Source organism: Carlito syrichta, unplaced genomic scaffold (genome assembly GCF_000164805.1).
Source record: "Carlito syrichta isolate Samal-C Ts95f unplaced genomic scaffold, Tarsius_syrichta-2.0.1 Scaffold304511, whole genome shotgun sequence".
Taxonomy (NCBI): Eukaryota; Metazoa; Chordata; class Mammalia; order Primates; family Tarsiidae; genus Carlito; species Carlito syrichta.
The window spans coordinates 234,044-261,854 of record NW_007248607.1 but is presented as its reverse complement, the minus strand read 5'-3'; the positions used below and the strand labels follow the sequence as shown (position 1 = coordinate 261,854).

General features: G+C 52.6%; 1 protein-coding gene across 1 annotated transcript; it reads left to right on the top strand.

Annotated features, from left to right (window-relative positions):
• The first annotated feature begins 267 nt into the window (after positions 1-267).
• Positions 268-27,811, top strand: LOC103262459 (oxysterol-binding protein-related protein 10-like). The gene is made up of 7 exons (XM_021713371.1): positions 268-288; positions 1,347-1,532; positions 2,388-2,865; positions 16,760-16,946; positions 19,601-19,783; positions 24,047-24,200; positions 26,524-27,811. The coding sequence occupies exons 1-7, from the start codon at positions 268-270 to the stop codon at positions 26,566-26,568; spliced, it is 1,254 nt and encodes a 417-aa protein (XP_021569046.1). The 3' UTR covers positions 26,569-27,811.

The following is a 27,811-nucleotide window of genomic DNA, read 5'->3' as shown; positions in this document are numbered from 1 at the left end:
TTCATAAAGGATCTGTCCCTAGGACCCCAACACTCCCATCAGGCCCCACCTCCCAGTGCCACCACATTGGGATCGAATTTCAGCAATGAACTTCGGAGGGGACAGACTCAACCATCACAGCCTCTCCTCTCCCTACCGCTGCATCCACGTTGTTTCTAGGGAAGAGTCTTCGAGAGCTGAAGTAGGTTACAGATCTATAAGGCCGGGTGATTGTGGTAGTTAGTGACCTAAACCCTCCCAAATGTTTTCATGGGAGTTAGGGACGATATGAAGGGAGGACACAGTCGTGTAAGTGGGAAGCCTAAGCCAGCCACATGACCTTGGTCAACTTGCTTGAAGCTGGCATGACGTCCCTGCCTCAAGTTGCAAGTGCCAAGGAAGAGCCAGCAGATGTGGGCCAGCCTTCCAGCTTCAAAATCCTGTGAATCCACATCGGAAGGAACACCAGGAGATGCCCCAGGTTAAAGCCAACTGTGAGGAGCACCAGGAGATGCTTTGGGATAAAGCCAGCTTGAGGACACCATAAGATGCCTCGGGTTAAATCTAAGGGTGTGAGGACACCCTTAGATTTAACCAGCCATGAGATGCCTGGTTAAAGCTAGCTGTGAGTACACCACGAGATGGTTCGAGTTAAAGCTAGGGGGTGAAGATGCCATAAGATGCTCTAGGCTAAAGCCAGCTGTGAGGACACCATGAGATGCTTCAGGTAAAAGGTAGGGGTGAGGAGCACCAGAAGATGCTTCGGGTAAAAGCCAGCTGTGTCTTGAAACTGAATGAGTGGATTACTAATATGCCATAACTAAGCTATTTTTGTTTTTTGAGTTGGAGTCTCACTGTCGCCCAGACTGGAGTGCGGTGGCCATTCCGGCCACCACAGCCTCGACCTGCTGGACTCCGGCGATCCTTCTGCCTCAGCCTTCCAAGTAGCTGGAACTACAGGCGTGCGCTACCATGCCCGGCTCATTTTTTTGATTTATTGTAGAGATGAGGTCTCGCCTGCCCAGGCGGGTCTCGAACCCACGGGCTCAGGCAATCCACTCACCTCAGCATCCCAAAGGTGCGGGATTACAGGCTGAGCCACCAAGCCCGGCATAACTAAGCTATTTTAAGATTACTCTAGGATAGTGAGTGGTGGACTCTGTCTCCTGCAAATAGCAGTAGTTGTTTTAGTAGTAGTAATGAGTTTCCAGGTTCAGAATGTCCTTCACTTGTTTAAGTGACCCCATCCTTGGGTTGTAAGCACTTGGGGTATGGAGCCACGTTGGATCCAGGGGGAGTCTCTGTCCCATCCCTGGCAGAGTTATCTGGGTTTCTGCTTAACAAACCTATGGGTGCCCCTATTCCAGGCCTTTACCAGAAGATTCTGTATGTTAAGCATCACCTTCATCGATTTCTTATGGCCCAGCCTTGGACCAACCTCCACAGATGGAATTGCCACGGCCCCTCTTCTCCGTGGCAGCTCTGTGGACACTTGCTTGCTGATTGCCTACCCGTTGGAGCCCTGGGCTGGGCCTTTTCCACAGTCCTACCTTGTAGCCTTGATCACTTGATCATGGTGGTGTTTATATGCTATTCTTTTTTTTTTTTTGAGTTGGAGTCTTACCCTGTTTCCCAAGCTGGAGTAGCACAATCATGGCTCACTGCAGCCTCAGCTTCCTGGGCTCAGATGGTCCTTCTGCCTCAGCCTCCCAAGTAGCTGGAACTATAGGCGTACACCACCATGCTTGTCTATTTTTAAGTATTTTTTTGTAGAGAAGAGGTTTTGCTTTGTTGCTTTAGCTGGTCTCGAACTCCTGTGCTCAAGCAGTCCTCCTGCCTCTGCCTCTCAAAGCACTGGGATTACAGGCGTGAGCCACCACACCCGGCCTAAGCACCATTCTCCTAACGAGATCCCTCAGTGGACACTCTTGTTGGTGGTGGTGGGTCCTGGTCTGCTTGGACCCCCTTTGAAGTGGCACTAACAAACCCCAGGATCCATGTTTGTGGTGACACACTGAGTCTATCCCCCTTGGCCCTACCTAATGACAAGAGGAATGGGGTGAAGCCCTTCGAAGCTGCTGTGTTCACATCCCTGAGTAACAGAGGCTGTGTGTTAGGAGAGCCATGAAGTGCAGGTAGAGACAGAAACCGCTGTGTTATCCCAAGTCAGCACAGAAGAAGGTCCCTCGGAACCGTCTGGTCTACAAAGCTGGGCTGTCAGCGATGGCCTCTTCTAATTTTGTGATTGCTTCTCCCAGTTTCTCATTTGTGCATAAGTCAGGAGAAGCGGTTCCCTGGCTTGAGTTGTTGTGAGCTTGCACGACGGTGGCTACAGCCCTGAATTTGTCCTCCCGGCTTTTCTGTGAGTTCACGGGGATTCCTGTCTAACCCTGTGTGCTTCGATGCAGGTGGTGCTTCCCACATTCATCCTGGAGAAGCGATCCTTGCTGGAGATGTACGCAGATTTTATGGCGCACCCGGACCTGCTGTTGGCCGTGACCGCTGCCGCCACGCCGGAGGAGAGGGTCATTTGCTTCGTGGAGTATTACCTCACAGCCTTCCACGAGGGCCGCAGGGGGGCTTTGGCCAAGAAGCCCTACAACCCCATCATCGGTGAGACGTTTCACTGCTCCTGGGAAGTCCCCAAGGACAGGGTCAAGCCCAAGAGGACTGCTCCCCCGTCTCCCGCCTGTCATGAGGACTCGATGGCCGACGACCCTTCCCAAAGCTACAAGCTAAGGTTTGTGGCTGAGCAAGTGTCCCATCACCCGCCCATCTCCTGCTTCTACTGCGAGTGCAAGGAGAAGAGACTGTGTGTCAACACTCACGTATGGACCAAAAGCAAGTTCATGGGCATGTCCGTGGGGGTTTCTATGATAGGAGAAGGTAAGCCACGTAGTATGTCGGAATTTGGTTCTTACGCATTGATGTTTATGTACTTGATAGATGATCGATCATTTTGTGTGTGGAGGTTTGCGTTTTTGATTCGTTTTGGGGCTGGGCATGGTGGCTCAGGCCTGTAATCCCAGCGCTTTGGGAGGCCGAGACAGAAGGATCGCCTGAGCCCGGGAGTTCGAGACCACGCTGGGCAACATTGCGAAACCTTGTCTCTGCAAAAAAATTCAAAAAATTAGCTGGGCGTGGTGGTGCCTGCCTGTAGTCCCAGCTACTCAGGAGGCTGAGGTGGGAGGATCACTTGAGCCCAGGAGTTCAAGCCTGCAGTGAGCGATGATCATGCCACTGCACTCCAGCCCGGGTGGCAGAAGGAGACCATGTCTCAAAGGAAACAAATAGACAAAAACAAACCCGAAACAATACAACAAAACTTGTTTTGGAATTGGGGTGGGAAAGAGGGATGGATGGGTTTTGTTGGGACCAGGTCTGGTGATTTCCCAGTGGGACCAAGATGAGGGACTTTTAGCCTGACAGCCACCCACCTGGGTCGTCCCGTGCTATTCATGTGTGTGCGCCTTATGTATACTTTTTTCTTTCAGCTTTGCACGGATTTGAGAGTTGGCTCCAAATCTGTGAAAACACATTTTTATTCATTCTCACCGGCGTTCTGGCTCACAGACAGTGAGCATAACAGTGCTGCCTGTTCAGAACGTGCTCATAAAAATTCCCAAGGCAAATCTCTTGACTCTTTGCTAGAAATTCCGAAACAAGAACTCACTGCCACTGGTGGATTACACGTTTCTATGTTAGCAAATAGCTGTGAATGAAGTTTATTCATTGTTTGAAGAAACCTATAATAATCCTTGTTAAATTCAAGCGTCTGTGTTAGTGGTTCTCTAGTTTTTTTGAGTCATGAATCTCTTTGAGATGCTGAGGCTGTGACTCTTCTCAGAAAAGAAAGAAAGAAAGAAAGAAATCCAGCACAAAATTTGGCTTTCGGTTTTAGGGATTACTTGGCTGCTTGGAAGCCCTTCCAAAACCCCATGAGACAGGAGCACCTTTCATCTATTCCACACATTTTTATTGAGCACCTATAAATGTGAAACATTGTCTTAGGAGACTTGAATACTAGAGTAAAAAAAAAAAAATCAAAAAGATTAATTTTTATGAAGCTTCTATTCTATTTCTACCTAGTGGGGAAATTAGATCAGTGATGTGGTATGTTGGAGTATAAATGTTGTAGAAAAAAATAAAGCAGGGGAGGGGCTGGGCATGGTGGCTCATGCCTGTAATCCCAGCACTTTGGGAGGCCAAGGAGGGAGGATTGCTTGAGGCTGGGAGTTTGAGACCAGCCTGCAACATAGTGATACTCCCATCTCTACCAAAAAAGGAAACTGGAAATATTAAGTCTGGGTATGGTGGCTCATGCCTGTAATCCCAGCACTTTGGGAGGCCGAGGTCAGGGGGAGGATTGCTTGAGCCCAGAAGTCTGAGACCAGCCTGGGCAACATAGTGAGGCCTCGTCTCTACAAAAACAAAATAAAATGAATTAGCCAGGTGTAGTGGCACACACTTGTAGTTCCAGCTACTTGGGAGGCTGAGGTGGGAGGATCGCTTGAGCCCAGGAGTTTGAGGCTGCAGTGAGCTGTGATCGTGCCACTGCCCTCCAGCCTGGGTGAAAGCATGATATCCTGACTTGAAACAACAACAACAACAACAACAACGGGGATGGGGCCTGGGGAGTACAGGGGAGAGCGCTGCGAAGTTGAGCTGGCTGGTGGAGAGACCTCACTGAGAAGGTGACATTTCATGAGGGGCGAGCCTTGTAGAGGGTCAGGGAAGAGTATACCCAGCAGCCTGGAGGCAGGATGGTCCTGGCATGGTGGTGAGGACAGAAAGCCTGTGTGGCTGGAGCAGGGTGAAGGGGGTGAGGGGGGCAGTTAGAGAGGTGACAGTAACCGGGTCACATAGGGCCTCGTGGGCCATTGCTTTGGACGTTGGCTCTTACGCTGAGGATAGGACCAGGCTCTGACCTGTGGTCCACCACGATTGCATATGTGTTGAAGATAGTCCCTGAGAGGGGGTCAACAGTAGAAGCAAGCAGACCAGCATGGAAGTTCCAGAATAATCCTGGCAGGAGATGCAGGGGCTGGGACCAGGTGGAGACGGCAGAGGAGGTGAGAGTAGGAGGAGTCTGGATGTTTTCTGAAGCCCAGAGCACACGAGGATTTGCCTTTGGATGGGACAACGGGTGTGAGAGGAAGCATCACCAAGGTTTTGACCTGAGTGCCGAGGAGGATGGACCAGCCATTCCCTGAGATGAGGAGACGGACAACTGTGGGAGGGGACTTCTTTAGAGGGTGAGCCTGGGGACTCGGTGTGATTGTGTTATGGATTAGATGGCCAAGCAGAGTGGTTGGGTTAGCGGTTGTGTATACAGGCTGGAGGTAATCGGGAGGTCCTGGTGGACGTAAAAACTCTTCATCTAAGGCCTTGAGACTAACGAGATTTCTACGTGAGCACTGATCCCTGCAGCCTTTCAGCCTCTAGAGGTCCAAGGAGGCTGCAGGGTGGCAGAGAAGGAGACAGGACGGAGAAAGTGTTCCCTGCCAGCCAGGAGAAGAAGGGCTGAGGCGCCCGCCCAGGAATGCCGGTTAGTTCCAGAAGGTGAGAGCTGAGAATTGACCATTGGATTTTGGACCATGGAGGTCACTGGTGACCTTGACAGTGGTTGGAGTGGCGCTAGGGAAAAGTCTGGAAGAAATCCAACAGAGAATGGAAAGAGAGGAGTTGGGGAGCGTAACCACAGCGCTTCCTGCCTTGTTGTTGGGGGCAGTGGTCCAACTCAGGGGGAGAAGCCCACTCTTGGGGGTGCACGTCTGGGTTCTGTCTCTGGGCTGTTGGCTGTACCCCCCAAAAGGTTGTCCTCCGTGCCCTGGCAAGACGGTGGCTCCAGAACGTCCACAGATGCACAGCGTCAGTGCCAGGCCTTCTCGGGGCTCTTCCGTGCGCAACCCAGGAACTGCCTGGCTGGTGCTACACTTGTCTTACCTTGCTCTCGAGGATCAGTCAGGATCAAGAAGGTCACCCAGAGGAGTTTCATCCGTTTGTGAAGGAGGCCAGTCAGGAACTCAGCTGTCACCACGATAACCTTGGGCCACTCAGTCTCAGACCTTCTCCAGAATGTGGATGGGGTGGGTCGTACATGCGGGGAAGAGATGGACACATTCCTCTTTGAATAAGCCTCATCACGAATGAATATTATTTCCTCGTAGGCTCTCTGTTGGGAGCGTATAGTATTGCAGCCATTTTTCTTTTTCTCTCTTGCTTTTTTTTTTTTTGGCTGGCTTATGGAGGGTGTTCCAGGCAAAAAGAGCAGAGGCCCTGAGGCAGGCGCGTGCCACCACACCTACTTGGCTCATTTTTTCGATTTTGAGTAGAGACCAGGTCTTGCTATACTGCCCTGACTGGCCTCAAACTCCGGCCTCAGGTGATCCTCCGACCTCCCAAAGTGCTGGCATTATAGGCGTGAGCCGCCACCCCTGGCCGCAACCATTTTTCTTTTTTTTTTGAGTTGGAGTCTCACTCTGTCGCCCAGACTGGAGTGCAGTGGCCGCTCCCGGCCACCGCAGCCTCGACCTGCCGGGCTCCGGCGATCCTTCCGCCTCGGCCTTCCGAGTAGCCGGAATTACAGGCGCACGCTACCACGCCCGGCTGATTTTTTGATTTATTGTAGAGATGAGGTCTCGCTGCCCAGGCGGGTCTCGAACCCGCGGGCTCAGGCAATCCACTCATCTCAGCCTCCCAAAGGCGCGGGATGACAGGCTGAGCCACCCAGCCCGGCTTTTTTCCATCAGAAAAACCCCAGTGCATGACCGATGTGTGTGGCTTCTGGTTGAAAAGGTGAGAGGGATGTCGGAAGTGGCCTCTCTTCCCTGACGACAAGACCGTGGACTCTTGCGGCTAAATGAGAGTTTGTCCATCCTGTGCCCCAGGGCTGCCAGCCGCGCCGTAGGGAGTCGCGGGGCTCAGCCTTCGAGGGGCTCAGGCCGGGAGGGTAAAGGGAGTGAGTACGAGGCTTCTGTTCCTCCAAGCCCTCTCCAGCCTGAGCGTCTCTGTCCGCCCTCGCCTGCTTGCCGGAGGCTTCCCTGTCAGGGTCCGTTTCGGAAGGGCTCAGTTGTTCAGAATGCTCAGCTAAGCTCTGATGCGCCCGGCCGCCCTCGCTTCCCAGATGAGCCTGCGAAGCAAGTGGTCCACCGTCACGGGCGCGCCTCCCAGCACCCGTCGGGGCCTCTCCACAGGCCCGGGAGGAGGGAGGCCGGCCAGTGCTGGGAGTCTCCTGGAGCCAGGGGCCGTCTCTCATCAGCTCATCTCTGACCAGTGCCTGAGAAGCCGGAATCTGAGAAGGTTCAGGGCGTCCCTTGAAGTCACAAGGACCGGAAGAGGGGCAGGGGTGAGCCACAGCTGGGGGTCCAGCTGGGGGAGACTGGCCAGGGAGGGTCGAGGGCCCCTACCGGCCGCAGCCAGGGCTGGTGAGACCGTCTTGCTGAAGCCGAGAAAACAAACTTGATTCAAGGGTGCTCCAGAGGGGCAGGGCCAGAAGAAGGAGATGGGGTGTCCCCTCCCAGGCTTCCTTTCTGACCCTGGTGACAGCTTTGTCTCCTGAACTCTGCCTTCTTCCGGAGGGATTCCGGTGGCATGGGCTGTCCACGTGGCACTGTGCGGTTCAAGCCACGTGGCAGCTCCCAACAGGTGTGTCTTGGGTAGGGTTCTTGGGTAGTTTTTACCGTGAAAAGCAGGGGGCAGGTTGCTGAGGCCTCCCCTGGGGTGAGGAGAGGCTTGTGTTTGCGTTGACTTGTGTACTTGGCTTTGTTTGTAAGAAGCGGAAGCGACATTAAGCTTAATCTTGCGGTACCTGGGACTGTGCGTGTTTGTAGGTTGCTAGCGGCCTGCCTCGTGCCTTGAGGTTTGTGCTGGCAAAAGTCTTTCCCTGTTTTAAAAACAAACAAAAACTGGTATTTGGGAGACTCATCTCGTTCTGTTTAACTTTATGACTGCTCCTAGAGTCCCCACGTCATACATATTTTGAAGATGAAATCTCTGTGCTTCTTTGGGAGGCCAAGGCGAGAGGATTACCTGAGCCCAGGGGTTCGAGACCCCTGAGCAACTTGGTGAGACCTCATCTCTACATACATCAAAAAATTAGTCGGGCGTGGCTTCAGCTACTCGGAAGGCCGAGGCGGAAGGATCGCCGGAGCCCAGCAGGTCGAGGCTGCGGTGGCGGTGAGCGTGCCACGGCCCTCCGGTCTGGGCGACGGGGTGAGACTCCAACTCAAAAAAAAAAAGGAAAAGAAAGAAGTATGTGTGCTTGCTAGAGAAGGCAGTTCACACCTTCAGTTCTTCCCGTGACCCACACGCACGGCGCTTCCTCCCTTCTCCTACAGATGCTGCTTTGAATGCGTCTCCCTCCTTGTTTATATCAGTGGCGGCTCCGATCGCCCCGCTCGGCTGCCCATCCATTCTCCATTCATTCATGGTTCTGTGACGTGATCGGTACCCTCCTTGATGTGGGGGAGGTCACGTCACACGGATCCTGCCCTCGAGAGCCCACGCTCCAGCAGGCGGGTCAGACAGAAGACGAGGTCCATGCAGTGTGATGGAGGATGCTTGGCACTCAGAGACGAAGTGGGAAGGAGGCTAGGGCGCGGGAAGGGGGCGGGGAGGCTGCAGGTGGACCTCACCCAGGAACGGGGCATTTGTGGAAAGGTCTGAAGCAGGTGAGGGAGTCAGACAGGTGGGCGGCCGATGGAGCGGTGTTCCAGGTCAAAAGACCAGCAAGTGCAAAGGCCCTGGGGCAGGCCCATGTGGCTGGGGTGTTCTTAGGACAGCAAGGGGCCTCTGTGGCTGCAGAAGAGCATGCAAGAGGCTAGTAGGGGAGACAAGGCCAGAGGGGACAGGCCAGACCGTGGATGTGGTCTGGAGACCCCGGGAGGACTCTGGGCTTTTACTCTGAGGGCAACGGGAGTCCCCAGAGAGTGAACGCGGTTTGGGCAGCATCACTGCGGCTGCTGAGTAAAGAAGAGCCTGGAACGTGGGAATTGGGAGGGCCCAGTGTAGGGGTAGAAGCAGAGACAGTGGTTTCTTATTTCTCCTTTTCCCTCCAATGCACACACAGAGTTTAAAGCTGCTTATATTATTATGAGTTGGAAGAAGTGCTCGGTGAACTTAAAGCCTTTTGAGCAGCCAAATGCATTTTCTGGCACCTAGCAAATGTCGATCCACCCTCCTTTCTGGGGACGTCCCCGCAGTCAGCAGAAGCGAGGGTGGCCCCTTGTCAGGACGCGGGAGCACAGGTCGGATGGAGCACAGGTCGGATGCCGCCCAGATTGTGGGCCCCCAGGCAGAGGTTCTTGCTGTTCGAGAAATATCTAGGAATTTTCCCTAAGGGTCAAGATTTGCAAATTCACGTTTAGTGGGGTAGGGCAGTGGTGCCCAACCTTTTTGGCATCAGGAGCCCGTTTCTGGGAAGACGAGTTTTCCATGGATGGTGGGTGGGCGGCGGCTGGGAACATCAGCCACTGGATTCTCATAAGGAGTGCGCAGCCTGGATCCCGCGCGTGCAAGGTTCACAACAGGATTCGCGCTCCTATGAGAATCTAATGCCGCCTCTGATCTGACAGCCCGACTTGCCACTCACCTCCTGCTGTGCGGCACGGTCCCTAACAGACTATGGACCGGTAGCCCCGAGGGCTGGGGTCACCTGGTGCAGGGAATTCTTTAGTCAGAGAAACTTGGCCTCTCCCTGACCGTCAGGATCCTTCCTCCTCCCTTCCCAGCACCAGCAATGGGCACATCTCCCCTGTCCCTCTGCGTCTCTGCCCCCTAGTCCGTCCTGCCTCCGCCTGCTGTCTCCAGCCCTTGTGCTCAAGCCTCACTGCTTAAGGCTCCCCCTCAGCCCAGCACACACACGGCCTCCTTTCTCTGCCTCTGCAGCTGCGCTTGAGAGAGTGATGGAGTCTTTGAGCCCTGCTTCCCCTGCACTCAACTGGCATTGTTACTGTCTTTCTTTTTTTTGAGTCGGAGTCTCACTCTGTCGCCCAGGCTGGAATGCAGTGGCACGCTCACGGCCACTGCAGCCTCGACTCGCTGGGCTCGGGTCATCCTTCGCCTCAGCCTTCCAAGTAGCTGGAGCGACAGGCACGCACCACCATGCCCGGCTATGGCGTCGTTACTTTCTGGTATTGTTGGCAGTTGTTGAGGGTCTGTGTCTCCTCAGGGCAGGCCTGGAAGGTCTCAGGACCTTGGCTCCCCATTCCCAATGGGCAGGCAGGGGTCTTGCGTCCAGTTTGTCTAGCTTAGGCTGCCTGACATTGTGGGTGAGAAGCCACAGGACACCCTGTCCTGAGGCTTTCAGGCAGAGCCATCCCTGGAGCAGAATCAGAATGGGCTGCTCTCACTTCTACCTGCTTGAAGATCCTGCTTTGAACGTCTCAGTAGAGTGCTGAGCTCAGAAAGAAGGTTCCAGAGAAAGACTGGATGGCCTCTCCTGGGCAGAGTCCTTCCTAGCCCCGATCTGGGGTTCTGCTGGGGACGGGCCTCAGTGGGGCCAGGAGGCCACTGGCTCATTCTCGTGAGGCCTTAGGTTGGCCGAAGTGCTTTCAGAAGCCACGTATCTTTCGTGTTCATTAAATGTGCTCTCTGTCACCCGTGATCTTATTTTTCACACAGAATATTCCTAAGAATCCCATGACTTCAAAGCAGAAGGTTCTGGTTCTTGTACTCAGAGCTCCTTTGAGTGGAAGAAGGTGGGAAGTGGGATGTTTTTCTTTTCCTTACATATTCTCTGCATATTCCGTAAATTTGCCGATGAGGTTTGAAATAACACTTTTTCCATCCACTTATTTTTAAAAATGAGACTGTAGTTGGGCCCACCTGAAATTGTGATTGGAGGTACATGGGCTTTTCTCTTAAATTACTGCCTTCAGGCTGTGGCATATTTGACTGTGATAAAATGCTGTTATGAAGTGCCTCACTATGCCCTGAATTCACTTGGGTTGCCACTCAGAGACTGTCCCCACTCCCACCCCGTGTCTGCTGCTGTGACGGGAAAGCCAACCCTGTTTGATCAGCCTGAAGCTCAAGTCCCTGGAAAGCCAGGGCCGTTCGGCTCACCCCACCCATCCCCACCGCTGGGAGCGGAGGTGTGTTCACCTGAATTTTGCAACCCCTGTCCCGTGAAACGCCAGAGTCTGTGCCCAGTAAATGACCCAGCCCCTGAATTGAGTCTGTGGGAGAAGGCAGTTGGCCCTAGTGACAGAAGCGAATCGTTGCCACAGGGCTTAGCATGCAGATGTCACTTGTCTCTGCAGAAATACTCCCCAGAGTCACTTTCTGCCATCCTGTACCTTCTAGGGTTGATGTCCTAGTGGAATATTTTGGTTCCTCAGATGGAGATTGGACACGAAATTATTTTAAATCTATCAGTTTGAAAATCTTAATGCTTCGCCTGCTGTTAATTGGTAAATCAATTTGTGAAATTTTAAGTGAGCATCTCCCTGCGGGAGGACCGGCCGTGCATGGAGGGATTGATTATTTGACATTTTTCAGCTTCTCTCAGCTCTTGGGCCAAATGAAGAAGTCGCTTTTATTTGTGATCCCATTTGTAAGTTGAATTTTAATACACTCTTTTATTCATCTGAGGGATAGATTTTTTTTTTTTTAATGTAACCCCGAATAAAAGAGTTAGTACTAAGAAGGCATAATCACAGGTGACTTAACGGATGGGTCCACATTTGTGGATTTTCAGAAAAGAGCCAAGGGAATGTGATCTTGCCAGAGCCTTCAAATAAATCAGTGTAACCCGGGGGCTCATTGACTTCCTTGGGAAATGAGAGAAATTTCACCTTGGCTTGGGAGAGATTTCTCTAAAGATAATGGGAGTAGGATGCTGTCTCTTATGCACACCATTACATTAAAAAAAAAAAAATCTTCTCCCACCTCTTCCATCCCCACACGCGTAATCCAGACCTTGTGGTTTTCTCTTCATTGCTCGGTGGCAACACCGTTATGAAGAATTCCCCCTGGAGAGGACCTCACGACAGATTGAAGAGTGACTAGGTGGTAAAGCCTCCAGCATTCTGGCAGGTGTGCCAGGTGGTGGTGGGGTCCGCTGAGTTTTAGGACCTCCTTCCGGAGAAGATTCGCCACAGCCCTGTGAGGTACAGACACCATTATCCATGTGCCACAGATGAGGAAACTGAGGCAGAGGGAAGTTAAGATCACTAGGCTAGTGACGGAGGACTTGGAATGATCCTCTGAGATTTCATCCAAGTCTTTAAAAATAATTGTGGGGGCCGGGCGTGGTGGCTCAAGCCTGTAATCCCAGCACTTTGGGAGGCCGAGGTGAGGGGATTGCCTGAGCCCATGGGTTTGAGAACAGCCTGGGCAGCTTGGCCAGACCTTGTCTCTACAATTAAAAAAAAAAAAAAATTAGCACACACCTGTGGTTTTAGCTACTTGGAAGGCTGAGGCAGAAGGATTGCTGGAGCCCAGCAGGTCAACGCTGGGGTGACTGTGAGCATGCCACTGCACTCCAGCCTGGGTGACGGGGTGAGACTCCAACTCAAAAAACCCAAATAATGTAATAATTGTAGGCTATTCTCCACGTAAAAGAGTTGTAAAGAAAATCCCACCTATAGGATCCTATCTTACCAAGCTTGTATTTGTGAATGAGACTGGGAAAACCAGCCACCTGAGTTCATGGCTGTGTGTATTCTGGTCTGCAGAGGCTGCTGGCTGGACGTGTGAGTGGGTGGCAGTCCCAGTAGACATCAGGGTTGAGGTTGTGGTGCCAGGGCGGCACACTGGCCATCTGGAAGGATTTTACTACCAATACAGATGTTTTTTGGCTTACAAGGGAGTACGCCCCAATGAGCCCATCCTGAGTTGAAAATATCCTAAGTTGAAAATGTGTAGTTCCAGCTACTCGGAAGGCTGAGGCGGAAGGATCGCCGGAACCCAGCAGGTTGAGGCTGCGGTGGCTGGGAGTGGCCACTGCACTCCAGTCTGGGTAACAGAGTGAGACTCCAACTCAAAAAAAAAAAAAAAAAAAACCAAAAACCAAAAAACAAACAAACAAAAAAAGAAAATGTATTTAATACGCCCAGCCTACCTTAAATGTGCTCAGACACTTGCATTAGCCTACAGTTGGGCAAAGCTCTCTGGCAACACAGCACACTGGAGAGGATGGGTTGTGTCTTAGTTCGCTTGTGTAGCTATAAAGGAATACCAGAGGCTGAAGAATTTGTAAAGAAAGGCTTATTTGGCTCACGGTTCTGCAGGCTGTACAAGGAGCGTGACACTGGCATCTGCTTCTGGTGAGGGCTTCAGGGAGGAAGGTAAAAGGGAGCTGGCGTGTACAGAGATCACATGGCGAGAGAGGAAACAAGAGACAGCCAGGAAGTGCCAGGCTCTTTTCAGCAATCAGCTCTCCGGTGATCTGGACAAACAAAGGCAGCGAGAACCCACTCATCATGAATGATGTGGTGAGACTGGCACCACATCATTCATGAGGAATCCGTCCCTGTGACCTAAAAACCTCCCACCAGACCCCACCTTCAGCTTTGGGGATCACATTTCCACACAATGCTTGCGTCCCAACGATGACAATGTCATCCCAACGATGACAATCGCGTGGCTGCCCAGTATTACGAGAGTGTCACATCGCATCTCGCTAGCCTGAGAAAAGACCAAGAACAGTGTCTGTGGAACACTGTTGCTTTGGCACCCATGTAAGGTCAGAGAATTGTAAGTCAACCACTGTCGGTTGGGGACCGTCTGTAGTCTGTTAGCACTGCAGGGGGCAGGGTGGACCCTCTTCTCGGGGCCTTGAGGCAAGCTGATGGGCAGTCTTCTCTACGGGGATTGGGGGGTCACTCCCAGCTGCCACAGGGTCTGTGTCTGTGAGGATATGGCCATCACCGGAACTGGGGGGCTTGGGAGGTAAAACTCGGGGAGAGAGGAGGGACATCCGAGGTGACCTCTCTTTTCTACAAACCCTTCTGACTGCTGGCCAGGGAGAACCAACGCTTGTCTGTGTTTGGCATTGGCTGCAATTTCCCACCTGCTTGCTGTCTTCTCAAGTGACCCAGTTCAAGCAAGTCGGATATGAAGTGGGCTTTGAAACAGAAAACCATGTCAGACATGGCCGTTCTCCAAGAGTCCTGCTCGGAAGCTAGCAGCATGGGAGCACAGACGTCTAATTCTCCTCACAAACATCACGATCTTCCCTTAAGCGCATGGATGGGACCCGCGGGGCCTCGGGTCCTCCAGGGCAGTTGCCTTCTCTGAGGTGCTGGAGGAGGGACAAGTGTCGGGGGAAAACACGAAGTGGCCTGGGGCTGGGCTTGGAGGAAGATGGGTTGACTCAGTCAAGAGAGCTCTGGCGAGTTGGAGCAGGGACGAATGGCGAAGCTGTTCTGGTGTTCAGTGTCTTTGCGTCAGTGGACTTGACTGTTTGTGTGTCTGCATTGTGTGTATTCATTGAGACTCCTGGCCAGAGAGGAAGTGCTCCAATACCACAAGGACATCTGCCCTCCTGTCCTGCCATGTGGGTGTGGGCAGCCCACAGATCTGTGTCTCCTGGGTGTCTCCATACCTGCACATGCCCACATGTGCGGAGGAGGGATCGAGACCTCTCAACCTGTGCCCGCATGTCACCTTGGGTTTACATTAGAACCAGCTGTTTGTGACCTGGGCTGGAAGAACTGACTTGAGTGGACTTAGCTGAGGGTGCTTTTGCTTGTTTGGACAAGCCTAGTGTGTTCTAGGTGCTGTAGCTCATGGGCAATTAAAGGAATTCCCAAGGGCAAATTGAACAATAGTTGAAGGCGTCCTGGACATTCTTTATTTTTTTATTTTTTATTTTATTGAGTCAGAGTCTTGCACTCTCGGCCACCGCAGCCTCAACCCGCTGGGCTCAGGTGATCCTACCGCCTCAGCCTTCCAAGTAACTGGAATTATAGGCGTGTGCCACCACGCCTGGCTTATTTTTTGGTGTTATTGTAGAGACGAGGTCTCGCCATGTTGGTCTCGAACTCCTGAGCTCAGGCAGTCCTTTCACCTCTGCCTCGCAAAGTGCTGGAATTTTTCCAGCCACCCCTCCTGGCAGTATTGACTTTAGAGTCTAAGGGCGGTCATGACTCCTCTGTGCAAATGAAGCCCATGACTCTTCAGACTCCCCTGGCAAGATCATCTGCTCTGAAAGAATCTCTGTTTCTCTGTCTCTGTCCCTCCCTCCTTGAGCCCCCACCCCCTGTCCCCTTCTCTCCTCTCCCCCACTCCCTGCTGCCTCCTAGGCAAATCCTGGCTCTCTCTGCTTAGGTGCTTGGCAGGACTGACCAGCAGGATTACTTAACCACGCTGAGTTTCTAATTCCTCGTCCTTGTCATCAGATGATAACAACGATTGCCGTGTTGGGTAATTGCGAGGCAGGAGGAGATCGTGGTGCCCCCAGGGATGTCTGGCAGCCAGAGGTGCTCGCCCATGGGAGCCAGGATCCCACTCTTCCCGGTCGAGGACCCGGGACCCAGGGAGGGGCCGTCACAAGCCACCTCTGATCCTCCGCCCTCCTGAGGCCCAGAGTGCCCTTGGCAAGGGCGAGGCCTGGGTGACCTGGGGTGTGGCCCCCAGAGCCTGTCACCCGGGAGCCCAGGCCAGGAGGCCGCTTGGGAAGCTGAGAGGCGTCTGGTGGGAATCCATCCCAGAGAGCTGTGGCACCGGTTCTCAGGGCTCTGTACACGGGTTGGACAGAAGCCCTGGGAGCGCATAGGCTGCTGGGGTGGTCTTGGAGGAAAGTTGGCCCTTCTCCCTAAAAACCAGAAACCCACCGAATTCTGCATTGCATCAAGAGGATTAAGACCCCTCCAGTCCTCGGAAAACACCTGATCCCACTCTTGGCAGATGTCTTCCCCCCCCATACACAGATACACGTACAGCAGTTTCTCTAACTTCATGAGAAGCACTGTGGCTAGCTCTCAGGATATGGGCAGAACTTTTTTTTTTTTTTGGAGTTGGAGTCTCACTCTGTCGCCCAGACTGGAGTGCAGTGGCCGCTCCCGGCCACCACAGCCTCGACCTGCTGGGCTCCGGTGATCCTTCCGCCTCAGCCTTCCGAGTAGGTGGAACTACAGGCATGCGCTACCACGCCTGGCTGATTTTTTTATTTACTGTAGAGATGAGGTCTTGCTGCCCAGGCGGGTCTCGATCCCACGGGCTCAGGCAGTCCACTCACCTCAGCCTCCCAAAGACACGGGATTACAGGCTGAGCCACTGAGCCCGGCGGGGCAGAACTTTTTAACAGGCATTCTAGAAGCTCGAAAGACAAGGTCTGGCCCCTGCCAACCTGGTCATCCCCCACACCTGCACATACCACCTCCCTTCAGCACGTGGGCCCTTTTCTAAGCCTCGCCAGGCTCTTCCACCCCAGGGCCTTTGCACACGCGTTGTCCCTGCCTGGAACACTCCTCCGTCCGCTGTTCACTTTCTCAACTCTTACCGCATTCAAGCTCCCCTTCCTCAAGGAAGCCTTCCCCTCCCAGGTCAGTTCCTCTTGTCGGAGGCCCCCATGGCACCGGGCGCCTCACCTGGCCGCCTTTACCGTGGTGGCAATTTTGCGTTCGTGGGGCGACGCATGCCCACCTTTCTCTTCTGCTCCCCGAGGGCAGAAAGCGGGTCTGTCTTGTTCCCCGCTGCATTCTCAGTGCCGGCGAACGAGCCGCTGACGGCCGCGGACGCGGGAGACGGGTGGTGTTTCTCCTCTTTACTTCTTCGGATCCCGGAGCCCTTCCCGCATCTGCCTCCTAACGTTCCCTGCTTCCCCCCCGAGGTGTGCTGAGGCTCCTGGAGCACGGAGAGGAGTACGTCTTCACCCTGCCCAGTGCCTACGCACGGTCCATACTCACCATCCCCTGGGTGGAGCTCGGAGGAAAAGTCAACATCAGCTGTGCCAAGACGGGGTACTCGGCCACCGTGATCTTCCACACGAAGCCTTTCTACGGAGGGAAGGTGCACAGGTAGGAGCCGGCTGGCGCGGCCCAAGGGCTTTGTCTCGTCACCACGCCCTGCGTTTGCTTCTCCATTAGCAGGGATAAGCTGAAAGTCAAGCAAGATCAAGTTGCTCACAGGGCTTTTGCGAAAGAAATGCCTCGGCCTGGCAGGGCGGCTCACGCCTGTAATCCCAACACACTGGGAGGCCGAGGCGGGAGGACTGCGTGCGCTCAGGGGTTTGAGACCAGTCTAAACAACACCGTGAGACTGTATCTCGACAGAAGATGCAAAAATTAGCTGGGCATGGTGGCTCACACCTGGAATCCCTGCACTTTAGGAGGCCGAGGGAGGAGAGCTTGAGCTCAGTTGTTCGAGACCAGCCAGGGCAACATGGTGAGACCTCGTCTCTATAAAAAAAATCAAAAAATTAGCCAGACATGGTGGGTGCATGCCTGTAGGCCTAGCTACTCCAGAGGCTGGGGTGGGAGGATGGCCTGAGCCCAGGAGGTCAAGGCTGTGGTGAGCCGTGAGTGAGCTACTGTATTCCAGTCTGGGAGACAGAGAGTGAGACTCCAACTCAAAAAATAAAAAGAGACGCGCCTTTCCCCATCGTACAGGGCAATTTTGTAGAGTCCACCCCACTCTAAACTTCAGGTGAAGTCTTCGGTGGCGCATTTGCAGAACACACCCCAGAGAATGAAAGGCACTTCTGTTTGTGACAATCAACTCTCCTTTTTTTCTTTTTTCTGAGTTGAAGTCTCACTCCTTCGCCCAGGCTGGAGTGCAGAGGCATGCTCATGGCCACCGCAGCCTCGACCTGCTGGGCTCCGGTGATCCTTCCGCCTCAGCCTTCCAAGTAGCCTGGAACTACAGATGCACGCTACCATGCCCGGCTATTTTTTATTTTTTTCTAGAGACGAGGTCTCACCAAGTTGCCTGGGCTGGTCTCAAACCAGCGGGCTCAGGCAACCCACTCGCCTCGGCCTCCCAAAGTGCTGGGATGACAGGCTGAGCCACCGAGCCTGGCCTCAACTCTCCCTTCTGAAGCCACAGCTGGCTTCCCCGCTCTGAAGTGACCCTATCCGTGAACTCAGGCATTGCCAGACAGCTGCCATTTCACATGGAGTTGGCCACTATCCCGAGATCACGAATGGGGACATTTCCTTCCCTGAGGAAGCCCACGGCCAAGGCGCAGAAGGGGAGGGGTCCGCTGTTTGAGGAGGCACAGAACTATTTTTATTGCCCCAGTTATAAAAAGTCCTCTCTCAGAGCAGATCTGCTGAGGAAGCAAGCGTCCACCTTTGCCCTTTGTCCTGGCAAGCATTGCTCTACAGGGCGTTGGTGTGAGGTTGTGGGTGGCCGGACACATGGGCGCCCTTGGGGAGCCAGCCCAGCCAGCTGGCAGGAGCTGACTGGTGTGCGTGTCTCCCCAGCCCCATGTTCAAGAGATACCACGTGGGTAGTTGAAATCAGCCATGCGGGGCACCACAGAAATTGGCAAATAATACAGATCGGGTCTCCACACCCACATTCCCCCTCCGCCCCGCCTGCCAAAGCCTGTTGTTGTATTTGCCAGCATGTCACTAGCACCCTGCAACCGTGTGTACCCAGAAGACGCCTCATTCCTGCCCAGGAGTCTCTGCCTCACCACCTGGGAACTGTGGCTGTTTTCAAGCCCGGGGAGGGAAGCTTCCAAGCCTGTGTTTGAAAACTAGACGCGGCCAGAGCTGGCCCTAAGGAGGGGAGGAGCCGCGCTTTCCACGTGGCTGCCGGGGGCCCAGGTGTCCCTGCTCTCGCTGCCCCTGCTCTCGCTGCGGGGCTCTGAGCTCAGAGGTGGGAGGGAGATGGAAGTAGGACCCGGGGCATCCCTGGTGAGGCAGGTGGAAGACAGGGCCCAGATCTCCTTGGAAAGGCAGGACGAAGGTCATCCCGCGGAGTCCCTGCTGTGGTTGGGAAGGGATGGATGTGAGGCCGCGATGCCTCGTTCAGGGAGCATGTGGCCACCGGGGTGGACGTGTCCCTCCTCTTCCAGTGTGACCTCTGTGGGGATGGTGAACAGCCACGTCAGACCCCATGTGGAATTGGCCTTGTTCAAGCATTGAAAAACTCTCCCTGAACTCTTACACTCTTCTGGGGGTTAAAATATATAACACTATTGCCTTCTGTTTTGGGGAAGAGAGAGTATATTTTGTTCTGCTCTTAGGGAACTGCTTGATTTCCATTCCAGTGATAACATATAACATATAACCATTGTGTGTTTTATCAAAGCTACAAAATTAACACTGTGTGCACAGATGGGGGTGGTGGGTACACTTAAAGCCCTGACTCCTGTGCCACTATACAGTGTAACCATGTAACCAAAAACACTGTGTACCCGCCAAAACTATTGAAATAAAGAAAAGACAATTAAACAAATAGCAACTAACAAAAAAATTAACCTTGCTATATGGCTCTTAACTATCCAGACTATTTAGTTTCACCAGTTTTTTCCCCGATGCCACCTTTTTTTGCTCAAGGCTAGATATGGTTAGGTCATATTTTAAGAGCTAGTCTTTGAGCAAAACTGCAAAAACAATCCCTTCCACCCCCACATAAAAAATGTCTCTAAAGATGAGCGTACCTTTCGAAGTCTCTGTTTTGATCGTCTTGCAAAGTGTGTTCACCTGCCTTGTTAATTCAGAGTCACAGCAGAAGTGAAACACAACCCAACCAACACCATTGTTTGCAAAGCCCACGGGGAGTGGAACGGGACCTTGGAGTTCACGTACAGCAATGGAGAAACCAAAGTCATCGACACGACCACGTTGCCAGTGTGTCCTAAGAAGATCAGGCCCCTTGAGAAGCAGGGGCCCATGGAATCCAGGTGAGGACCCAGCTGTGTGTTGCTCCCCAGCTTGGCTGTTCGCAGCACTTGACTTGGGGGACAGAGAGGAAGCCCTGGGAAGCTCAGCTTGTGGACCCGGGCCAGGAATCACGTTCCTCCGGCCTCTCTAGATAATTTGAGTTTTCTGCCGCGTGTCACGTAGGAGGAGATGCTTGTGGCTTTTAGTCGAGTCATTCTGCAGTTATGGGGTGGGGGTGAGGGTAATCTACAGCAGACTTGTACTGCGGGTCTTAAAAATGTCAACTCAGCTGATCTGATGCTTGACTGCAGAGGTAGATACGAAGAATTGCTCATCATAAGGTAAGAACTGCACACGGAGGCATGAGATAGGATTATTTTTTTCTACCAGATTAGCAACGTTATTAAAAATTCAGTGCTGGCGGAGATGTAGTGAAATTGACATTCTCTTCCAGTAGGAGGGTGTGCAGTTTAGCTGCCTGGATCAGTTGCTTTGAACTCACGAACTCACTTTAATCTTGCATTCTGCTTCTGTGCTTCTGAGAATTTTTTCTCAGGGAACGTTCTTAAGTTCAGAAAAGATTTTATTTTTATTTTTTTGAGTTACAGTCTCACTGTTGTCCCAGCTGGAGTCCAGTGGCTGCTCACAGCCACTGTAGCCTCGACCTGCTGGGCTTAGGCGATCCTTCTGCCTCAGCCTTCCAAATAGCTGAAACTGTAGGCATATGCCACCATTCCCAGCTAATTTTGAAAATTTATTTTCTTGCCAAGTTGCCCAGGCTGGTCTCGAACCCTGGGCTCAGGCAGTCCTCTCTTCTCAGCCTCCCAAAGTGCTGGGATTACAGGTGTGAGCCACTGTGCCCAGCCAGAAAAAATTTTAAACAAAAGAATTTTTTTTTAAAAGAAAACTAAACAAAAACAACAACGAAAAGGAGACATTACCCGACTGTCTAATATTTGGAAAACGGTTAAGTACATGATGAAGTATCTGTTCAATCAGTGTGTCTATCGATGGTGTGAGTACATAATACAGTCACTTTGTGTGATGTTTATGTAGGTGTAGGAGCAGACTCTTCTTGAAATACTCCGATTTTTATTTTTCTTTGAGTCAGAGTCTTACTCTGTCGCCCAGGCTGGAGGGCAGTGGCATGCTCACGGCCACCACAGCCTTGACCTGCTGGGCTCAGGTGATCCTTCCGCCTCAGCCTTCCAAGCAGCCAGAACCACAGGCATGCACCACCATGCCCAACTGGTTTTTTAATTTATTGTATAGAAGAGGTCTCACCAAGTTGCCCAGCTGGTCTCAAACCCCTGAGCTCAGGCAATCCACTCACCTCGGCCTCCCAAAGTGCTGAGATTGCAGGCTGAGCCACCTAGCCCAGCCCATTTTTAATTTTTTAATCCACGACATCAGCACACCATGGCCCATGGGCCACACATCCAGCCTGTGGCTGATTTTGTAAATAAAGTTTTATTGGAATGCAGCCACGGTCATTCATTTACATATGGTTTATGGCCGCCTTCCTGCTACAACAGCAGAGTAGTTGCAACCAAGACCATATGGTCTGCAGAGCCTAAAACGTTTGCTATCTGGCCGTTTACAGAAAATGTTTGCCAACCCCTGCTCTAATCTAAAAGCATACGCTCTTTAGAAATTTGATGTAGCGTTAAAATGAAATTACATATGAATCTATGGAAGGGTTTACTATTACTGGAGGCGATTGTAACCAAGTGAAAAAAATCGTGCTTATTCAGTGGAAACAAAGCAGGGATGGAACAGTGTGTGTAAATGAAATGAAAACAGAGGATCTGAATCCCTGGAATCCCCCCAACCCTGGCTATCCTGGAACCCAGCTCCTCCTCCTCCAGGTTGTAGGTGACGAAAAGGACTGTAACTTGACCCGACACCCACCCCTCCTTGCTTCCTTCCCTCACCCCACAGGCCTGTTTTGGCCGGTCCTTCTTAAGTCGAGTATCCAGGCAGAGTAGAAGGGGCTGTGAGGCCAGCCGGACCTGACTTTATATCTGAATTCCAGATGTCTCTCTTGCTGTAAAACGGGGGCCAGAGCATCACTCTCTTTGGGCCTCTGTACGGTGGGATTCGGGGCAGCTCTGGTGGGCAGGGAGTTTGCAGCCAGAGCTCGGCCCTTGTCTGTGTCTCCCTTTGGCATCTGACCCTCCTTGGAAGGTGCTGCTTGCTGTCCCCACTTTGTGGGCAGCCCTGTCTCCCTTCCTTGGCCCAGTCATGTCAATGCTCAAGGCTTCCTGTTGCGCTAGACCCTCTCTGTGGAAAGAGTTGAGGGCACCCACTATAGAAGTGCTTCTTGCCGGGCTCGGTGGCTCAGCCTGTAATCCCATGACTTTGGGAGGCTGAGGTGAGTGGATTGCCTGAGCCCGCGGGTTCGAGACCCGCCTGAGCAGCGAGACCTCATCTCTACAATAAATCAAAAAACTAGCCAGGCGTGGTAGCTCACGCCTGTAATTCCAGCTACTCGGAAGGCTGAGGCGGAAGGATCGCTGGAGCCCAGCAGGTCGAGGCTGCGGTGGCCGGGAGCGGCCACTGCACTCCAGTCTGGGCGACAGAGTGAGACTCCGACTCAAAAAAAAGAAAAAAGAAGTGCTTCTTGGCCCAGGATGTAATGGCGGACATTCCCTTGGTCCTGGGTGCAGAAGTACTGTTTTCTCAAAGCCGGGAGGACATCCCCACCAGAGAATTTCACTAGTTCCTTTGGCGTGAAACCCCAGCTTTTCCTGATGAATTTATGTGAGGAAGTGCATGGGAGATGGCGTCCTGATGACCATGGTTGCCTTCCTCTCTCTCCAGAACAGAGTGTGTGTGGGTCTGGGCGGGTCCCCAGGAAGACCCAGGGGAAGCTGTGTGTGGAACACAAGCCGGTGTAGGCCGCCTTCTACAAAGAGGGCGTGAGGCAAGGAAGAGGCTTTGTGTAGACGTGGGGGGCGATGGTAGATTCCACACCATAGACGCATGCATGTGCAGTCTGTGACTCCTAATTCCGGGGTCCCTTGTGGAAAAACAGGCATCGTTCACATTGGCCAGCTTGGTGACCTCAGGCAAGTCTTATGTTATGTGGACTTCAAGTTTTCTCCCCTGTCAAATGGAGCTGATAATATGATATTTATATAATTGGGTTGTTGTGAGGATTAAATACATGTATAGATGTAAAATGCTTAGAAATAAGGAAATTGTTATATGTTCTGCTGTTGTTGTGTGTGGTACAGTGAGTCCCCTACATAAGAACCTTCGAGTTGCGAACTTTCAAAGATGTGAACGTGTGTTCCCATGTCCAGTCATGTGAGTTGTTTCACAGTAGACGTGTCTGGCGTACGTTGTGAAACTGCAGCTGGTCCTCGTCTCCTGTTGCTGGTGATCTTTCAACTCTGCCACCTCCCACCTCCTCTCCCGCCACCATCAGTGACTGCTCCTGCCTGTTCACGCAATGCCAGTCCCTGTAGGCCAGCTGTTGTGCTGAATGGTACCACTGTAGTTTCCAAGGTTCTGAAGTATGAGATTTAAAATGTTGGCTGGGCACGGTGGTTCACGCCTATAATCCCGTGCTTTGGGAGGCTGAGGTGAGAGGATTGCCTAAGCTCACAGGTTCGAGACCAGCCTGGGCAACTTGACGAGCCTTCATCTCTACAATAAACCAAAAAATTAGCCGGGCGTGGTAGTGCGCACCTGTAGTTCTGGCTACTTGGAAGGCGGAGGCGGAGGGATCACGGGAGCCCAGCAGGTCGATGCTGGGGTGGCCGAGAGTGTGCCACTGCACTCCAGTCTGAGCGACGGAGTGAGACTCCAACTCAAAAAAAAAAAAGGCCTATTTTTTGTGTCTGTTTTTCATGCATTATTTGTGTGAAAAGTTTTATGCACCTATTACAGGACAGTACTCTATAGCCAAGCGTGTTAGCTGGGTACCTGGGCTGACTCTCTTGGACTTAGGGGCACATTGGACTTAGAAACGTGCTCTCAGAACGGAACTTGTCCGGAGGTAGGGGACTTACTGTGATCGCAGACTGCCTGTTTCAGTTATTAGATGTGGTCCCCAGAAACTCCAGGCCCTTAGAAGGGCCTGCAGCTCGGAAAAGCGGAACAGAAAGAGTGTAGAGGCGGAGCCAGGCAGCCCAGGGTTCAAATCCTGGCTCTCCAGGCCCTGGAGGCACCTGGGACGGCTGCCTTGGAGAGGCCTCACCGGCCCCCTTGCCCAGGCCCGCGGTCCTCCCGCCGGCCGGCCCTGTCCATGGTCTCCTCTCCTCCATGCCTCCCAGGAACCTGTGGCGGGAGGTGACCCGATTCCTGCGGCTGGGGGACATCGACGCGGCCACCGAGCAGAAGCGGCACTTGGAGGAGAAGCAGCGGGCCGAGGAGCGGAAGCGGGAGAAACTCCGCGCGCCGTGGAAGCCCAAATACTTCCTCCAGGAGGTAACTCCCACCTGCCGTCGGGCCGGGCCCGGGAGAACTAGGCCCGAGAGGGTAGATGACCGCGCGGTCGGTTGAATGACAGATGGGGGTGGGGGAGGTCCTAGGATGGCTGGGCCAGGCGTGGCTCTGGCTCCAGAAGGAACCCTGGCTCCAGCTTCCTGCCGGTTTCTCTGGACAACATCCATGATTCCTGCCTGGGCAACACAGCGAGACCGTCACTGCACACGATAAAAAAAAATTATCCGGGAGTGGTGGCTCGCGCTTGTAGTCCTGTACTCCCAGCTCCTTGGGAGGCCGAGGCGGAAGGATTGCCTGAGCCCAAGAGGTTGAGGCTGCAGTGAGCTGGGATCCTGCCGCTGCACTCCAGCCTGGGCAACAGAGTGAGACCCCAACTCCAAAAAGAAAAAAAATTCTTGATCATTTTTTCTGAAACCTCTTGGAGGGCAGAACTGAGCGAGACAACTCCCTTGGGGGCGGGAAAGGAGCGGGATTGCAGGTCTGGATACTGTTTTGTCCAGTTGGGAAAACACATCGTGACCCCAGTGCTTTATCATTAGCAGCAGATGAGCTGGGAAGCGCCTCGAGCCTGTCTCCACACTGGCGGGGCTGAGCTGAGCCCTCGGGATTGAGAACCGCCTTTCAGAGCTTGGCCTGCTGTGGGCCACAAGGGACAGACATGCTGGCGAAGGCCAGCGGGGTCCTATGCCTAAAACGCTGCTGCTGTCACCCCGGAAGGTGGCACTGGAAGGCAAAAATAATGCCCACGGGACTCCCACCGCTGGGCAAGGCATAATGTGCCCAGTTGAGGCCCGCAGACTCTTGAAGTTGTCTGCAGAGGCCCGTGTAGACCCGGGCAGACGCGGGAGGCCATATCTCAAGCGGGTGGGCCCCACTCACCTCCAGGTGATCAGAGACTGATCATCGGATTCTTTTTTTTTTTTTTTGAGTTGGAGTCTCACTCTGTCACCCAGACTGGAGTGCAGTGGCCGCTCCCGGCCACCGCAGCCTCGACCCGCTGGGCTCCGACGATCCTTCCGCCTCAGCCTTCTGAGTAGCTGGAACTACAGGCATGTGCTACCACACCCGGCGAATTTTTTGATTTATTGTAGAGACGAGGTCTTGCCAAGTTGCCTAGGCGGGACTCGAACCCGCGGGCTCAGGCAATCCACTCACCTCAGCCTCCCAAGGCGTGGGATTACAGGCTGAGCCACCGAGCCCGGCTGATCATTGGATTCTTTACCAGGAGCCAGAAATCTGGATTTTGATGAGAAATCTGATATTTGCATGGTGTCAAGGAATTCAAAGCATTTTAAATATCAGGAACCGACTGAAATGTATTCGTGGGCTTTCTCTGGCCCACACGCTGCTAACCTCCGACTTCTGCTACGGGAAGGGGTTCCTCTGTCTAGACGTAGGCCGGGAAGTGAGTTAGGGCAACATGGTAACCTGGAGGTGGACCCCTGGTTCAGAGCAGGAAGCCACCAGCATTCTCCTGAGTCAGGAACCAAGGGCTGTGGACTGAAGGAGACTTCAAGGTTGGATTTTGGTTCGGACAGGAAGACTCCGCCTTTGCGGGTCACTGGGTGGGGACCCTGTGTACTGCCGGTCTTGCCCAGGTGAGGTAAATCCTCAAAGGCTCCTTCTGGGAGGTGGGTCCCTTCTCTCTTGAGACAGTGTCTGCCTGGCTTTTGTGGAAGGTTACACATAAAACAGCAACAAAAATCCATCGTCAGTTCTTACCCCTGGGATTAAGAAAAGCCAGTGTGTTCCTAACAGAAGCTTTGGGGACATGCCAAGAAGAAAAGTCACCCCAACATCAGGACAGCTTCCACTCAGCATGTCACCTTCTAGTCCAAAACCAGATCATACAGACCAGTTGTGTCTTGCCTTTTTCTTTCTTGGTTTTGGACTGGTGTTGTTTCGTGTGTGTGTTGAGTTCTTTGTGGCCACTGCCTGCTGGAAATCCTTTAGGCGGGCATCCCCTCCAGGCTGGTGGTCTGTTCGCCCCCGCCTTTTCTTTCCCCTGTCCTCTTTCCCAGCTACCCTCCTTTTCTCTGGTTTCACTGTCTCGAGGTGCTTTTTTGCCAAGTCATCTTCCTGGATGGAAACTAGCAAAATTCCCCTTTAATTGTGCTCATTGCATGGGAGTCCCTCCTGAAAGGCCAAGATCATGAGATCGTGAGATCATCTGGGCTGAGAAGGGGTGGTGAGACCGCCAGCTTGGCGTGGGTATGATGTGTCAGGAACAGGGCAGCTCCATGGACGGACCGCGGCTGCCCCTGGGGGGAGGTCTCCGTGTAATGCCTCCCTTGTTCTCTTACAGGGCGACGACTGGGTGTACGTCAATCCCCTGTGGAAGGCACACTGACGGGTGGCGGCGCAGAACTTTCCGGAATAGCCCCGTTTTTTAGGCATTAAAGTGGCAGACTATCAAGGTTCTGTTGGCGTTCACTGAGACCTCGTGTGAGCATCCGAGAAACGATCACAGAGAGAGGAATTACATACTGTGAAGTCTGCACCCCCAGACTCTGCTAGAGAAACGAATTTATCCAAGAGCCACTGGGGCACGTGTGTGTGTACACACAGTATATGTTCACACGCAGGCACTACGTACACATCTGCTGATGGCGGACACGAGGTCAATACCGCACTCACCGAGGTTGAAGTGGGTTATCGAGAGCTTCTTTCTATCAATCAGGTTTGAGGTTTTCTATTTTCCACTTTGCCGGAAATGATTTACACTCACAAAGGTAGTCTCACTCGGTCAGGTCCCATCAAAATGGTGAACTGGCATGACCCGGTTGATGTCCACACAATAGAAGGCGGTTCATTCCTAGTGGAGGGTGGGGGCGACCATTTCAGAATTATTGTGATTCTCACCCACTCCCCACCCCAGTGTTGTGTTGGTCCACATCCGAGGAAGATCAACAGCCGTTTCCCGCTGTGTGGAGCTGGGCAGGAAGCTGCCAGAGCCTTCCGGGATATGGAGCACCACCAGGAGCATCGAGAACCAAGCCCCACCGGGTTTCCTGCCCTCTCTTGCAGTCAGAGCACTAGTCATCCATTTTTAGAAGCTGCTGCTTTTACATCAGAAAACAAATCATATGGAAACTTCACTACTTTTATGATGAAAAAGGGCTTTAGAAGTTAAACACACACGCATGCATATATAAACATGCACAACCACAGCTTCAATCTTATATCTAATTTGGGGAAAGAGAAAATCATTTCCCATGTTTTTTTTTTTTTCTTTCTTAAGTGCACCTCTCTGGTTGACACAAACTCTGTAAGAAAAGCACTGTGATTAAAACATACGTACAGCCTGCATAAGTATTCCATGGTTTCAGTTAAATTTCAGGCCTTAGCCTTTACAAGTGAGGTCAAAGATGTGACCAAAATAGAAGGCAAGGGAAAAAAAAAAAGAAATATTTGATTTCTTGCTGAATGCTTAATTTATTTTTTACTGTGCCACTCCAATGACATTTATAAAATCCAATAGCATGACTGCTTCTCTGTAGTAATACTAATCTTGTGCCTTTTGTCTGCTTTCTTAAGACCAATTGTTCACACTTTGTAGATATTAGACAAATATATTTCGATTAAATACTATA

What these genes read in the sequence shown, in the direction of transcription:
- LOC103262459 (XM_021713371.1), top strand. Translation starts at nt 268, where the DNA reads ATGAAGGGAGGACACAGTCGT. An exon ending in TGAAGGGAGGACACAGTCGT is followed by an intron (nt 289 to 1,346) that starts GTAAGTGGGAAG and finishes CCCCTATTCCAG; the next exon opens with GCCTTTACCAGAAGATTCTG. An exon ending in CCAAATACTTCCTCCAGGAG is followed by an intron (nt 24,201 to 26,523) that starts GTAACTCCCACC and finishes GTTCTCTTACAG; the next exon opens with GGCGACGACTGGGTGTACGT.